Source organism: Pelecanus crispus, chromosome 1 (assembly GCF_030463565.1).
Source record: "Pelecanus crispus isolate bPelCri1 chromosome 1, bPelCri1.pri, whole genome shotgun sequence".
In the NCBI taxonomy this organism is placed as follows: Eukaryota; Metazoa; Chordata; class Aves; order Pelecaniformes; family Pelecanidae; genus Pelecanus; species Pelecanus crispus.
The window spans coordinates 205529418-205545666 of NC_134643.1; the positions used below are offsets into that span (position 1 = coordinate 205529418).

General features: G+C 37.7%; 1 protein-coding gene across 2 annotated transcripts in view; it reads left to right on the forward strand.

The window, feature by feature from the left end:
• SACS (sacsin molecular chaperone) overlaps positions 1–16000 on the forward strand; it is a 28047-nt gene extending 12047 nt beyond the window's left edge. Inside the window, exons 5-6 of one of the 2 annotated variants that reach the window (XM_075725396.1) lie at positions 2937–2963; positions 4440–16000. In XM_075725396.1, coding sequence (XP_075581511.1) covers positions 2937–2963; positions 4440–16000 — 11588 coding nt within the window. The remainder of the gene's footprint in view (positions 1–2936; positions 2964–4439) is intronic. The other variant, XM_075725389.1, reaches the window with a different exon arrangement.
• The last annotated feature ends 249 nt before the right edge of the window (positions 16001–16249 follow it).

Below are 16249 nucleotides of genomic sequence, written 5' to 3' on the forward strand. Positions count from 1 at the left end.
CCAGGGTCCTCCTTTCTTCCCTTTTTAAAAATGGGCACAACATTCCCCTTCTTCCAGTCAGCAGGGACTTCACCTGACTGCCATGACTTTTCAAGTATCATGGAGAGTGGCTTGGCAACTACATCAGCCAATTCCCTCAGGACTCTGGGATGCATCTCATCAGGTCCCATAGACTTGTGTACATTGAGGTTCTTCAGGTGGTCTCGAACCTGATCTTCCCTTACAGTGGGAGGGGCTTTTCCCCCTGGTCCCCATCTTTTGGTCCATCGATTTGGGAGGGGTGAGGAGAGAGGTTGCCAGTGAAGACCAAGGCAAAGAAGTTGTTGAGTACCTCAGCCTTCTCCTCATCCGCTGATACAAGGTCGCCTTTCTTGTTCATCAAGGGGGGTACGCTTTCTTTAACCTTCCTTTTCTGGTTGATACACCTGTAGAAGCCCTTCTTGTTATTCTTTACGTCCCTCACCAAATTCAGCTCCATCCTCGCCTTGGCCTTCCTGACCTCCTCCCTACACAACCGGGCTGTTTCCCTGTATTCCTCCCAGGATACCTGTCCCTGCTTCCACTGCCTGTGCAGTTCCCTCTTACTCTTTAGTTTGACCAGCAGGTCTCGACTCGGCCATGCTGGTCTCTTCCCTTCCTTGCCTGATTTTTTACACTTGGGGACTGATAGCTCTTGTGCTCTATGGAAGGTGTCCTTAAAGATCTGCCAACTCTGTTCCGTTTCCCTGTCCCTGAGGACCGTCTCCCAGGGGGTCCATGTGACTAACTCCTTGAAGAGCTGGAAGTTTGCTTTCCTACAATTTAGGGTCCTGACTGCACTCCTTGCTTTTCCCATATCCCTCAGGAGTGTGAACTCCACCAACGCGTGATCACTGCAGCCCAAGCTGCCTCCAGTCTTGACATCACCGATGAGCTCAGTTACATTGGTGACCATCAGGTCCAGTATCGCGTCCCCTTGGGTAGGGGTGTCTATTACCTGGCTTAGGAAGTTGTCATCTATGCATTCCAGGAATCTACATTTCATGTAAACACAATTTAAAAACAAGTCACTCTTCAGCTTATTTTTAAATAGTGTGAGTATATGGTGAGCTATTTTACTTTTCAATGTCTGGAAAATGTGGTTTTCAGAAAAAGATCCTTGTGTCTCTTTTTAAAAAATTGCTCAATTTATTATAATTCTTTTTTAGACTGAAGACATTAGAACCAGACATAGAATACTGTAAATCACTGTTTTGATTTGCTTTTTTTGATACCCTTTATCATGGTCTGCAGTCATTCAGTCACAGTCTCTATTCCTTCAGTTTGACCTTTTTTTCCCCTTCAATCCTTTATATGTTCTCTGTTTATTGTTCTTACTGTTCAGTTGGAAACCTACTGCTTTCTCCATGCTTTGATCATTGCTTCATTATCAAAAATAATAGAAAAATAAGATAATTCTGAGGTTAAGATGATGAATTTTTTAAGTATGGCAAAGCATCTATGAAAAGATTGAAAGAATTGGGAGTGACTTATTGCACAAACAGTGTAAATATTTTAAATAATATAAATTGTATAGAAGATATGAAATCAGTGCCGGGTCTTTCATTAAATATGAAGAACAGCAAGTCTGAAACTATTACAAAGCAAAACTTTGTTCTAAAAAGCAAAACTGTCAAAACCTTATGGGCATATTATATGATGGGTGTTGTGTCTATTGTTGCAGTAGAATATGCTTGTTTTAATTTTTTTTTTTACCATTAATTTCCCCCAGTACTATCTTTAATTTAGTTTGTTTTGTTTTACTACGGACTGTAAACTGTTGAAAGTAGTGACTACTTTAAATTGTGTATCCAAACAGTGAATATTCTTAATCTGGGATAGAGCCATAAAGTACTGCTGTTTACTCTAGTACTAACTGCTGGGACTTTAGAAGAACAGAAATACATAGGGATCAAGAAAGCCACAGTGAGACTAGATGGATGAAAAGTTGTGTGGAAGACAGCAACGTTAGCTTTGAAAAATGCCAGTTCCTTGTGATGATACCTTAAATTGACTGATCCTAGACAATTTCCTCCAAGTGACTGTCACAAAGGAGTCTTAAGACCATGCTTAAATTAAAAAAACAGAGCAAAACAACCGAAACAAAATCCAGGTTTGACAGACTATATGCTTGAATACATCTTAAACAGAAAAAGCAGAGGTGACTAAAATGAAAAAAACGTATATATTCATAAAGGAATCCCTTGCTGAGTTCTAAGACATTCCTTTACTTCCAGGCTTAGTCTCTGAGTTGCAACAAAGTCTATCTACTCTTTTTAGTTCCTGGGAAGGGTTTTGGTCACATTTAAGGTCCTGCTTCTGTCTCTCTTCTTCCTCTGGCAGTTTCTTTGAATGGCATTTTTCTAGGGACTTGTTCTTGGTTGGTAGCATGCCTCTCACTGATTAGAACATATTTTTGTAAATTAATATGACAAGTATTATTCTTCTAAATCTTCTAGAAATGCCTAAGGACTTTTGGTAATCCTTTGCAAGAATGTAGTGCCTACTTTTCTGTTCTTTCTACCTCTTCCTGAATTATTCTTCATTCTAAGATTTTGCATAATTGTAAAGTACAACTGCAGTACTGTAAAAGTTGTAGATAATTATAAATAATAAGTATTCGAGGGGTTTTTGGCAGGTTTTGAAACCTTACCTGTCAAGAATTTTACTTACATAGCTGTAGAAACTATATCAGAGAGATTCCTGATACAGCTGCAGAAATAGAAACTATCTTGTATTATGTCTTTGAGAAAATGGGATGCAGTTTTTTTATTGTGTTGTGCAAAGACAACCAGATCTTATTTTTTCTCTCCTAAAATGTGTACTGTATTTTTCTAGTTAATAACTGTTTGTATACTTAGTGTGTTAATATGTAACTCACGAGCTGTTTTCTAAAAATGAATTTGATTATATTCTAGCCCAACAGCTTCTCTGGGGATTTTCAGGTACGGTTATTAACTGAAGATGTACTGGTTTGGATTGAAGCTTGATATTTGTGTGAATTTGGTGATTAGCTATTCTCATTACCCCAGCTTGCATATAAACAAAACTTGCCAAATACAGCTCCCAAAAGATAGCTACCAAAGATAATTATAAAGAGAGTTCTAAATACAGTTGAGGGGAAATGCATATTGACGAGTAGTTATGTCACACAGAAGTGATCAATATTTTCATTGGTGTATTTATATATTTTTTTTTTTTTAATAAATTCCCATGCAGGAAGATTTCCAGTATTTTAAGATCACATGTATATTTAAAACAGTATTTCTAAAGATCCGTGCTCAAATAATGGGATTTAAGCTTAGCTTTTAAGTAGATTCTTACCTTGCTGGCCCACTGCTGAAGGTATTTCTTGCTTTCACAAGGCTGCTGTTTACCCATGTTTTCTGTTCAATAGAACTAACAGAATGCATAGCTCTGTAGGCATGAAATGAAAGGAAAAAAATCTTTTTCTGAAGGACATCTTGCCACCTATTTCCAGCAGAGCAGGGACAGTAGATAATATCTTTAATTGGACTGTTGCTTTTAAGGAAATGGCAGTGCTATCTAGATGGAAGAAAGATCTGAAATTCAAATAGATGCCTTGCTTCCATTTCTGTCATTGTTTTTGATGTTGTTGGGAATTGTAGTGGTATTTTTATATTCTGTACTATTCTTTTACCCTCAGACATTCTGTAATTTTTAAGTATAAGCTGTCTTAAAATTAAGGCATGAGTGTTAACATATATTTCTTTTAGTGAGGGCTTTGATAATAAGAATAAAAGCATATACATCTAAACTTAGTTTCAGCACTCCTTGCACAACTGAGTTTTGTTGCTTGTCAGTTTTAGTGTAAGATCATCTGCACCTGAGCTGCTCTTTGCTATATCTAATAAATAATCTTTCAAATCTATTTGAATCTTTGCAATGAAAGAAAAAAAAAAAGGATTAGATTCTCATTTACTGCTAGCCAAGTAGTGTAAAGAATCAACCAAACAAAAAAATACGTTTGAAACTTCTGCTTTGATTGTAAATCCGTAGTTGCTATGTATGCCTGAGAACTTTTGTGTAAAACTAACAAATGAGATAACATATTGATAATTGTCAGTTTGTTTTTAATTTTATACTAATATGGAATGTATTCACTTTTAATTAACTCAGACCTGGAGTTTGCTAATGGATGAACAGACTAGTTCTAAGGTGAAGTTTAAAGCAATGTCTTTTCCTGGAGTTTTAATTAACTCCTAAAAGCAAGGGGAGCTGGTGTTTGCAGTTCTATTTGACAGTTTTTTTCACAAAATGAAAAGGCAGGGCACAAGTTAGAATTTTTTTAAAATTATTTTTGTATTTTTCTTCCCCCCCCCCCCGAACAACCGAAAGCACTTTGTTATGTAACTCTGCTCTGTGATTTTCATGGCTTTGCCCTTTTGCTCAAATTTCAGGAAGGCCGTGCACTCAGCTGCAGCTTCTGAACCCAGAAAGATTTGCCCGTCTCATTAAAGAAGTTATGAATAGCGTGTGGCCTGGGAGAGACATGGTGGTACAGTGGTATCCAGGTTTGGAAGACAAAAATCACCCATCAGTTTCCTGGCTTAAGATGGTCTGGAAGAACCTATATATACATTTTTCTGATGATCTGAGTGTGTTTGATGATATGCCGCTTATCCCCAAGACACTGCTGGAGGAAAACCAAACATCAGTGGAACTGGTTAGATTTAGGAATCCGTCACCTATCATTCTGGAAGATGAATCTGAGACTCAGCTCCCAGAATACTTAGCTGATATTATTCAGAAAGTTGGTGGAGTTGTGCTTCAGAAGCTGGATAGTTCTATCCAACATCCACTTATAAAAAAATATGTGCATCCACCGTTACCAAGTGCTGTTTTACAAATAATGGAAAAAATGTCCTTACAGAAACTATGCAGTCAGGTTGCATCATTCCCATCAACACATAAAGATGCTCTTAGGGCATTCTTAGCTAGTTTAACTGATGCAAGTGAAAAAGAGAGAAGAATCATTCAGGAATTGCTAATATTTAAAAAAATTGAAAAATCATCTGATGAAAATATCCCTGTTTTTACTGGGCTAAAAGGTAGTAAGGTATTACACCACACTGCCAAAATTCCTCCTTGTCTAAGATTTTCTGTTCCAATAATTGACAGCAGTGATGAAGCTACTATTCGCTTAGCTAACCTGCTGAAAATAGAACAGCTAAAGAGCACAGATTGCTTGAAGTTTGTTATACAAGACATTAGAAGTGATTTTTATTCATATGATGAAACAACACAGATAATGCAATGGGTGCTTGAAAACCTGACTTTTCTGAAAAATGAGAATACGCATGTGATAGATTGGCTGACATCATTAAAGTTTATTAAGATTTCACAGGAAAAGATAATGTCAGCAAATGAACTCTTTGATCCTGAGGTAGAACTTCTGCAAAATCTGTTTTATGCTGAGGAGGAAATTTGCTTCCCCCCTGTTAGTTTTACATCTTCGGATAGTCTTCATTCTCTGAGACAAATAGGCTTAAAAAATGAGGCCAATCTCGAGGAAAGTGATATTATGAGAGTGGCAAATAAAATTGAAAGTTTGCATGCTAACTCTAACACCAATTATGATTTACTGTTAAGAAAAGCAAGAACTCTCTTGATGATTTTGAACAAAAACCATACGCTGCTTCACTCATCTGAAACAAAAGCTGTGCTGAAAAAAATAAAATGGATTCCCGCATGTAAGGAAAGACCTCCAAATTATCCAGGATCCTTAGTTTGGAAAGGAGATCATTGTAATCTGTGTTCACCACCAGAAATGTGTGATATATCTCACGCAATTTTGGTTGGTTCCTCAGTTCCTCTTGTGGAAAATGTGCTGTTGGATATAGAAAAAGCACTTGGCATCCCCACCAAGCCCAGCATAAAAGCAGTCTTAAAGCATTTCAAGGTGGTGGTCGATTGGCACAGTTCTAAAACCTTCAGCGATGAGGACTATTATCAATTTCAGCATGTCTTGCTTGAGATTTATGGATTTATGCATGATCATCTAGAAGAAGGCAAAGAAGCTTTTAAAGCCCTGAAATTTCCCTGGGTTTGGACAGGTAAAACATTTTGTTCCCTCACACAAGCAGTAATAAAGTCAGTACCTGATCTTGATCTTCAGCCTTATCTACATTATGTGCCAAAAACTATGGCAAAGTTTCACCAGTTGTTTAAATGCTGTGGTTCAATTGAGCAGTTAACACCAGACCATGTTTCTATGGTCATTCAGAAAATATATCTAAAAAGTGAGCAGTCTCTCTCAGAACAAGAGAGTAAACAAAATCTTCACATTATGTTGAGCATCATAAGATGGCTGTACAGCAATCAGATTCCTGCAAGTCTGCATACACCCATGCCACTATACAGTGGCAAACTTCCTTATAAACTTGCAATGAGGCCAATTCATGAGTGTTGTTATTGTGATATCAAAGTTGATGACTTAAACGATTTGCTTGAAGATTCTGTTGAACCAATAATTTTGGTGCATGAAGACATACCAATGAAAACCGCTGAGTGGTTAAATGTCCCATGCCTTAGCACAAGGTTGATTAATCCAGAAAATATGGGTTTTGAGCAGTCTGGACAAAGAGAGCCTCTGACTGTAAGAATTAAAAACATTTTGGAAGAATACCCTTCCATTTCAGATATCTTTAAAGAGCTTCTTCAAAATGCTGATGATGCTAATGCAACGGAATGTAATTTCCTGATTGACATGAGAAGAAATATGGATATAAGAGAGAATCTTCTAGATCCAGGAATGGCAGCATGTCATGGTCCAGCTTTGTGGTCGTTCAATAATTCTGAATTTTCCGACTCTGATTTCCTAAATATAACTCGATTAGGAGAGTCTTTAAAAAGGAGTGAAGTTGACAAAGTAGGAAAATTTGGACTGGGATTCAATTCTGTTTATCATATCACTGATGTTCCTATTATTTTGAGCCGGGAGTTCATGATTATGTTTGATCCAAATGTTAACCATATCAGTAAGCATATTAGAGATAAATCTAACCCTGGGATCAAAATCAACTGGAGTAAACAACAGAAGAGGCTGCGAAAATTTCCCAATCAGTTTAAGCCATTTATAGGAGTTTTTGGTTGCCAGCTGCCACTGACTGTAGAATCTCCTTACAGCTACAAAGGAACGCTTTTCAGGCTGTCCTTTAGAACTCAGCAGGAAGCTAAAGTGAGTGAAGTCAGCAGTGCATGTTACAATACAGCAGACATTTACTCTCTTGTGGATGAATTTAGCATTTGTGGTCATAGACTGATAATATTTGCTCAGAGTGTAAATTCAATGGTTTTGAAATACTTGAAAATTGAGGCAGATGATCCTGGGGTGGCACAAGATGTTGTCACTATCAAAAAAAATCTGTGTTCTTCCAAAGCCTTGACTGCACCAAATGTAAGTGTTTTAAAGGAAGCGGCTAAACTCATGAAGGTCTGCAGCAGCAGTAACAAAAAGTTTCCCACTGAAACACCAAAGTCCTCATGTATCTTACAGATAGTAGTAGAAGAATTTCACCATGTATTTAGGCGGATCGCTGATTTACAGTCTCCACTTTTCAGAGGTACAGAAGATGATCCAGCTTCTTTCTTTGAAATGGCTAAATCGGGACAGATCAAAAGATCAGCTGATGAATTGCCACAGAAAACAGTAGATTCAACAACATGGCTTATATGTTCTTGCATGGACACTGGAGATGCTTTAAAATTTTCATTACATGAAAGTGGACGAAGACTAGGTCTTGTTCCCTGTGGTGGAGTAGGAGTGCTGCTGTCTGAAACCCAGGATCAAAAGTGGATTGTGAAACCTAATTGCAACACCATGGGTGAAGTATTCTGCTATTTACCTCTACGAATAAAAACAGGCTTACCTTTTCATATAAATGGCTGCTTTGCAGTTACTTCAAATCGGAAAGAGATCTGGAAAACAGACACGAAAGGAAGATGGAATACAGTATTCATGAGGCATGTTATTGTAAAAGCCTACATAGAAGCACTTTGTGTTCTACGTGACATGGCAATCAATGGTGAGCTAGTTGACTACAACTACTGTGCAGTGTGGCCAGATCCCGATTCAGTTCATGATGATTTTTCTGTTATTTGTCAAGGGTTTTATGAAGACATAGCTCATATGAAAGGCAAAGAAGGGATCAAAGTGTTTTCTGATGGTTTCTCTTGGGTTTCCATGAAGAATGTAAGGTTTTTAGACGAGACTATACTCAAACGACCGGATGTTGGACCATCAGCCTTTAAGATCTTTCTGAAGTACCTTAAAAAAACTGGTTCCAAAAATCTGTGTGCTGTAGATCTCCCCTCCTGGGTAAAGACAGGGTTTGAAGAAGCAGGATGCAAATACATATTATTGGAGAACACTTTCTCTGAGAAACAGTTCTTTTCTGAGGTATTTTTCCCTAATGTTCAGGAAATTGATGCAGAGCTGCGTGATCCTTTGATGCGGTATGTTCTTAATGAAAAAGTTGAGGAGTTCTCAGGAATTCTTCGTGTTACTCCATGTATTCCCTGTTCATTGGATGGACATCCATTAGTTACACCATCAAGACTGATCCATCCTGAAGGAAGAGTTGCAAAGTTATATGATGCTGAAGATGGAAGATTTCCTTATGGCACCACTCAGGATTATCTTAACCCAGTTATTTTGGTTAAACTTGTTCAGTTGGGAATGGCTAAAGATGATGTTTTATGGGAAGATCTGATAGAACGTGCAGAATCAGTAGCTGAAATTAACAAGATTGATCATGCTGCAGCTTGTCTCAGAAGCAGTATTATATTGAGTCTTATTGATGAAAAACTAAAATCTAGGGACCCTAGAGCTAAAGAATTTGCTGCAAAATGTCAAACCATCGCTTTCCTTCCTTTCCTTAGCAAACCAGCAGGCTTCTCGCTGCACTGGAAAGGCAGTGATTTTCAGCCTGAAGCAATGTTTTCAGCAACTTATCTTTTCACTGCTGATCATCAAGATATAGTTTGCTTAATACAACCAATTCTTAATGAAAATTCCCACTCCTTTAAAGGTTGTGGTGCTTTGTCATTAGCTGTCAAAGAATTTTTGGGTTTACTGAAGAAACCAGCTGTTAATTTGGTCATCAGTCAGTTAGAAGAAGTTGCAAAGTCATTTGATGGAATCACATTATATCAAGAAAATATCACTAATGCTTGTTACAAATATCTACATGAAGCAATGTTAGAGAATGAATCAACAAAAGCTATGATAATTGAACAACTGACAAACAGTAGTTTTATTCTGGTTGAGAATGTGTATGTTGATCCAACAAAAGTGTCTTTTCATTTGAATTTTGAAGCAGCACCCTACCTCTATCAGTTGCCTAATAAATACAAAAATAGTTTCCGTGAGCTATTTGAAAGTGTGGGTGTAAGACAGGCTTTTACAGTTGAAGATTTTGCTGTAGTTCTGGAATTAATAAATCAGGAAAGAGGGACCAAACAACTAACAGAAGACAACTTTCAGCTTTGCAGGAGAATAATTAGTGAAGGAATATGGGGGCTTATTAGAGAGAAGAAGCAGGGATTTTGTGAGAAAAAGTATGGCGAGATTTTGTTACCTGATACTCGTCTTGCACTTCTGCCTGCAAAATCTTTGTGCTACAATGACTGTCCATGGATTAAAGTTAAAGACACAACTGTTAAATATTGTCATGGTGATATTCCAAGAGAAGTTGCAGTAAAGCTTGGAGCAATACCAAAACGCCATAAAGCCTTAGAAAGATATGCATCCAATATCTGTTTTACTACCCTTGGAACAGAATTTGGCCAGAAAGAAAAATTGACAAGTAGAATTAAAAGCATTCTTAATGCCTACCCTTCAGAAAAAGAAATGCTGAAAGAGCTCCTTCAGAATGCAGATGATGCAAAAGCTACAGAGATCTGTTTTGTGTTTGATCCTAGACAGCATCCAGCTGATAGAATATTTGATGAGAAATGGGCACCACTGCAGGGACCAGCACTGTGTGTTTACAACAATCAGCCTTTTACAGAAGATGATATTCGAGGAATTCAGAACCTTGGAAAAGGTACAAAAGTAGGAAATCCCTGTAAAACTGGACAATATGGTATAGGTTTCAATTCTGTTTATCACATTACTGATTGCCCTTCTTTCATATCTGGCAATGACATACTTTGTATTTTTGATCCTCATGCTAGATATGCACCAGGTTCAACATCAACAAGTCCTGGCCGCATGTTTAGAGATTTAGATGCAGATTTCAGAACACAGTTCTCAGATGTACTGGACCTCTACTTAGGAAATCACTTTAAACTGGATAATTGCACAATGTTTAGGTTTCCTCTTCGAAATGGAGAAATGGCGAAAGTATCAGAAATTTCCTCAGTTCCGTGCTCAGATAGAATGGTCCAAAATCTTTTAGATAAGCTGCGTACAGATGGAGCAGAACTCTTAATGTTTCTGAACCATATGGAAAAAATTTCTATTTGTGAGATAGAAAAAACAACAGGAGCACTGAATGTGTTGTATTCTGTACAAGGCAAAATCACTGATGGAGACAGACTGAAACGAAAGCAATTCCATGCATCTGTAATTGACAGTGTAACTAAAAAAAAGCAGCTAAGTGAAATACCTGTGCAACAGATTACTTACACAATGGATACCGAAGACTCAGAAGGGAATCTTACGACTTGGTTAATTTGTAACAGGTCAGGCTTTTCTGCCATGGAAAAGGTATCCAAAAGCGTGGTTTCAGCCCACAAGAATGAGGACATTACTCTTTTTCCACGTGGAGGGGTAGCAGCTTGCATTACTCATAATTACAAGAAACCCCACAGAGCGTTCTGTTTCTTACCGTTATCTCTAGAAACTGGGTTGCCTTTTCATGTGAATGGACACTTTGCTCTGGATTCTGCAAGAAGAAATCTATGGCGTGATGATAATGGTGTTGGAGTAAGAAGTGACTGGAACAGTAGCCTAATGACAGCGCTGATAGCACCAGCATATGTTGAACTGCTGATTCAGCTGAAGAAACGGTATTTTCCAGGCACTGATCCTACAGTATCAGTGCTGCAAAACACACCCATTCATGTCGTGAAAGACACTTTAAAAAAATTTTTATCCTTTTTTCCAGTTAATAGACTTGATATTCAGCCAGATTGGTATTGTTTAGTGAAAGCAGTTTACAGTTGCATTTATGAAGATTTGAAGCGTCTTTTACCTGTGATGCGAGCTCCAAATATTGATGGTTCTGATTTGCATTCTGCTGTTATCATCACATGGGTTAACATGTCTACTGTGAACAAAGGCAGGCCATTCTTTGACAATTTACTACAAGATGAATTGCAACATCTCAAGAACACAGAATACAACATCACAACGCGGAAGACAGTGGCTGAAAATGTTTACAGACTCAAGCATTTACTCTTAGAAATTGGATTTAATTTGGTATATAACTGTGATGAAACTGCAAATCTATACCACTGTTTGGTAGATGCAGATATTCCTGTCACCTACGTGACACCTGCTGATGTCCGATTATTTTTGATGACATTTTCTTTTCCAGACTCTAACTGCCACATTGGAAAGTTACCCTGTCGCCTTCAGCAGACAAATTTGAAACTCTTCCATAGTCTCAAACTTCTGGTTGACTATTGTTTTAAAGATGCAGAAGAAAATGAAATCCAAATTGAGGGCTTGCCACTCCTTATTACTCTTGACAATGTTTTGCAGATTTTTGATTCAAAGCGACCGAAGTTCTTAACAACATACCACGAACTGATTCCATCTCGCAAAGATCTCTTTATGAACACATTGTATTTGAGATACAACAATATTTTACTTAGCAGTGAAGTAGCGAAAGTCTTTGATATCACAAGTTTTGCTGAATTGTTACCATCTGTGTTGCCTAGAGAATATAAAACTAGAAATTGTATGAAATGGAAGGAAAACTTTGCAAGTGAATCTTGGCTTAAAAATGCCTGGCATTTTATTAGTGAGTCTATAAATATTAAGGAAGAGCAAGAAGATACGCAAGCAAAATTTGATGATGTTGTTGAAACTTTGAAGGACTGGACTTTGCTCCCAGGTGTAAGGTTTACTGTTGCAGCTAATCATCTTGTTGTGCCAGAGTGTGATGTTTTGCTGCCCCTCAGCATTATGCATATAGCTGTTTTTCCAAATGCGCAGAGTGATAAAGTCTTTCATGCTTTAATGAAAACAGGCTGTATTCAGCTGGCATTGAACAAAATTTGCTCCAAAGACAGTGCTTTAGTGCCGTTGTTGTCGGGATGTACAGCAAATATAGATAATCCTTCAAGCATTCTGAAAGCCATACAATATATGGTACAGACATCAACTTTTAGGACTGAAAAGTTAGCAGAAAGTGACTTTGAGGCTCTCTTAATGTACTTCAATTGCAATTTATGTCATTTGACATCTCAGGATGACATTAAAATTTTAAAGTCTCTTCCATGTTATAAATCAATTAGTGGCCGATACATCAGCATTTCAAAATACGGGATGTGTTACGTCCTCACGAAAAGCATCCCATCAGTAGAAGTAGACAGATGGACACAGTCAACTTCATCAGCTTTTCTTGAAGAGAAGGTTCATTTGAAAGATCTGTATACTGTGCTTGGCTGTGTCTCTGTGGATGATCTTGAAGTGTACTTGAAACATCTTTTGCCAAAAATTGAAAGTCTGTCTTATGATGCAAAATTAGAACACTTGATCTACTTAAAGAATAGGCTAACTAGCATTGAAGAAACTTCAGAAATGAAAGAACAGCTGTTTGAAAAGCTTGAAAGCATTTTGATCATTCATGATGCAAGCAATAGATTAAAACCTGCAAAATATTTTTATGACAGGACTGTCAAAGTCTTTGAAGTTATGCTTCCTGAAAAATTCTTTATACCTCAAGATTTTTTTAAGAAACTGGAACAACTTACAAAACCAAAAAATCAAGCTGCATTCCTTCCGTCATGGGTAACTTTTCTACGACATATTGGATTGAAATTCATCATTTCACAGCAACAGTTATTACAGTTTGCTAAGGAGATCAGCATGCGAGCGAATACAGAAAACTGGTCTAAAGAAACACTACAGAATACTGTTGATGTCCTCCTCCATCACATATTTCAAGAAAGAACTGACCTTTTGTCAGGAAATTTTCTGAAGGAATTGTCATTAATTCCTTTTCTGTGCCCTGAACGAGCTCCAGCAGAATTTGTTAGATTTCATCCTCAGTATCAAGAAGTTAATGGGACACTTCCTCTTATACGATTCAATGGGGCACAGGTGAATCCTAAATTCAAACAGACTGATGTGTTGCAGTTGCTGTGGACTTCATGTCCCATTCTTCCTGAGAAAGCAACACCTTTAAACATCAAAGAGCAAGAGGGAAGTAGTCTTGGTACACAAGAACAACTTGAGCAAGTTTTAACAATGCTGAATGTTAATTTGGACCCTCCTCTGGACAAAGTTATCAATAACTGCAGGAACATATGCAATATAACAACTTTGGATGAGGACATGGTGAAAACTAGGGCCAAGGTCCTAAGAAGCATTTATGAATTTCTTAGTACAGAGAAAAGGGAATTCCGCTTTCAGCTTCGAGGAGTTTCTTTTGTAATGGTGGAAGAAGGTTGGAAGCTTCTTAAGCCTGAAGAGGTGGTAATAAACCTTGAGTATGAATCTGATTTTAAACCTTATCTTTACAAACTTCCTTTAGAACTTGGTACTTTCCATCAGTTATTTAAACATTTGGGTACTGAAGATATTATTTCAACAAAGCAGTATGTTGAAGTTCTAAGTCGCATATTCAAGAACTCAGAAGGAAAGCAATTGGATCCTAATGAAATGCGCACAGTTAAAAGAGTAGTTTCTGGCCTGTTCAAAAGTCTTCAGAATGATTCTGTCAAGGTTAGGAATGACCTTGAGAATATGAGGGATTTTGCCCTTTACCTTCCCAGTCAAGATGGTAGGTTGGTAAAGTCTAGTATCTTAGTTTTTGATGATGCACCCCACTACAAAAGCAGAATCCAAGGTAACATTGGCGTGCAAATGCTTGTTGATCTTAGCCAGTGTTACTTAGGCAAAGACCATGGTTTTCATACTAAATTGATAATGTTATTTCCTCAAAAACTGAGGCCTCGCTTACTTAGCAGTATTCTTGAAGAACAGTTGGATGAAGAGTCTCCCAAAATCTGTCAGTTCGGAGCATTATGTTCTTTGCAGGGAAGGCTACAGTTACTGTTGTCTTCAGAACAATTCATCACAGGACTCATTAGGATTATGAAGCATGAAAACGACAATGCTTTTTTAGCTAATGAAGAAAAAGCAGTAAGACTTTGCAAAGCTTTGCGAGAAGGTTTGAAAGTTTCCTGTTTTGAGAAGTTGCAAACAACGTTAAGAGTTAAAGGTTTTGCTCCTATTCCCCACAGCAAAAGTGAAACATTTGCTTTCCTGAAGAGATATGGAAATGCAGTAATATTGCTTTACATACAGCATTCTGACAGCAAAGACATAAATTTCCTGTTGGCATTAGCAATGACCTTAAAATCTGCAACTGACAACCTGATTTCTGATACCTCGTATTTAATTGCCATGCTGGGTTGTAATGATATTTACCGGATCAGTGAGAAGCTTGACAGTTTAGGAGTGAAGTATGACTCTTCTGAGCCATCAAAACTTGAACTACCAACACCTGGCACTCCTATACCAGCTGAAATTCACTATACACTTCTTATGGATCCAATGAATGTATTTTATCCTGGTGAATATGTTGGTTACCTTGTTGATGCTGAAGGTGGTGATATATATGGATCATATCAACCAACTTATACCTATGCAATCATTGTACAAGAAGTAGAAAGAGAAGATGATGAAAGTCCCAGTTTTCTAGGGAAGGTTTACCAGATTGATATTGGATATAGCGAATATAAAATAGTGAGCTCTCTTGACTTGTACAAATTTTCACGACCGGAGGAAAGTTCTCAGAGCAGGGATAGCACACCTTCTACCCCAACCAGTCCTACAGAATTTCCAGCACATGGACCAAGGACAATTCCACCTGTCTTCACTGGTAGAGAGAGCCACAAAACAATGTCCTCAAAACATTACTCTCCAAAAAAGATAAAGTCAAACTTGTTGCCAGAAATATTAAGAGAAGTGACATCTGTGATTGAACAAGCTTGGAAGCTTCCAGAATCTGAAAGAAAAAAGATTATAAGGAGGCTGTATCTTAAATGGCACCCAGATAAAAATGCAGAGAATCTTGATATAGCTAATGAAGTTTTCAAACATTTACAGAATGAGATTAACAGGCTAGAAAAACAGGCCTTTATGGATCAAAATACAGACAGAGCCTCAAGAAGACCATTTTCATCCTCTGCTTCTCGATTTCAGTCAGATAAATTTTCATTTCAGAGATTTTATACTTCATGGAATCAAGAAGCAACAAGCCACAAATCTGAAAGGCAACAGTATAAAGAAAAGTGTCCATCTTCCACGGGGCCATCTTACTCACAACGCTTTTTTGTCCCACCTACATTCAGGTCTGTTGGCAATCCTGTAGAGGCACGTCGATGGCTTAGGCAGGCCCGAGCTAACTTTTCAGCTGCAAGAAATGACCTTCATAAAAATGCCAACGAATGGGTATGCTTTAAATGCTACCTTTCTACTAAACTAGCCTTGATTGCAGCTGACTACGCTGTGAAGGGCAAATCGGACAAAGACGTAAAACCAGCAGCCCTTGCACAAAAAATAGAGGAATATAGTCAGCAACTTGAAGGGCTTGCAAATGATGTTCAGACATTGGAAGCTTATGGAGTAGATAGCTTAAAAACTAGGTATCCTGACTTACTTCCTTTTCCACAGATTCCTAATGATAGGTTTACTTCAGAAGTTGCTATGAGAGTGATGGAATGTACTGCTTGTATCATAATAAAACTTGAAAACTTTATACAACAAAAAGTATAAGAGATTTGAAAAGATTAGGGAAGTGTGTTGTCAAGAGCTTAGGTATTTCATGTGATGGGATACAAATGCGATTGTGCAGATTACTGAACATCCAAGAGGTTACACATTGCCAAGCAGTTCAGAAGCATAGAGCACAAAGGTGGATGGTACTGAAGTAGTTGGAATTGAAATTTATTTAAATGGGATTTTTTTTTTAACTGAGCCTGCTGTATAAGCAAACTGTAAAACATGAATATTTTTTTAAAATTT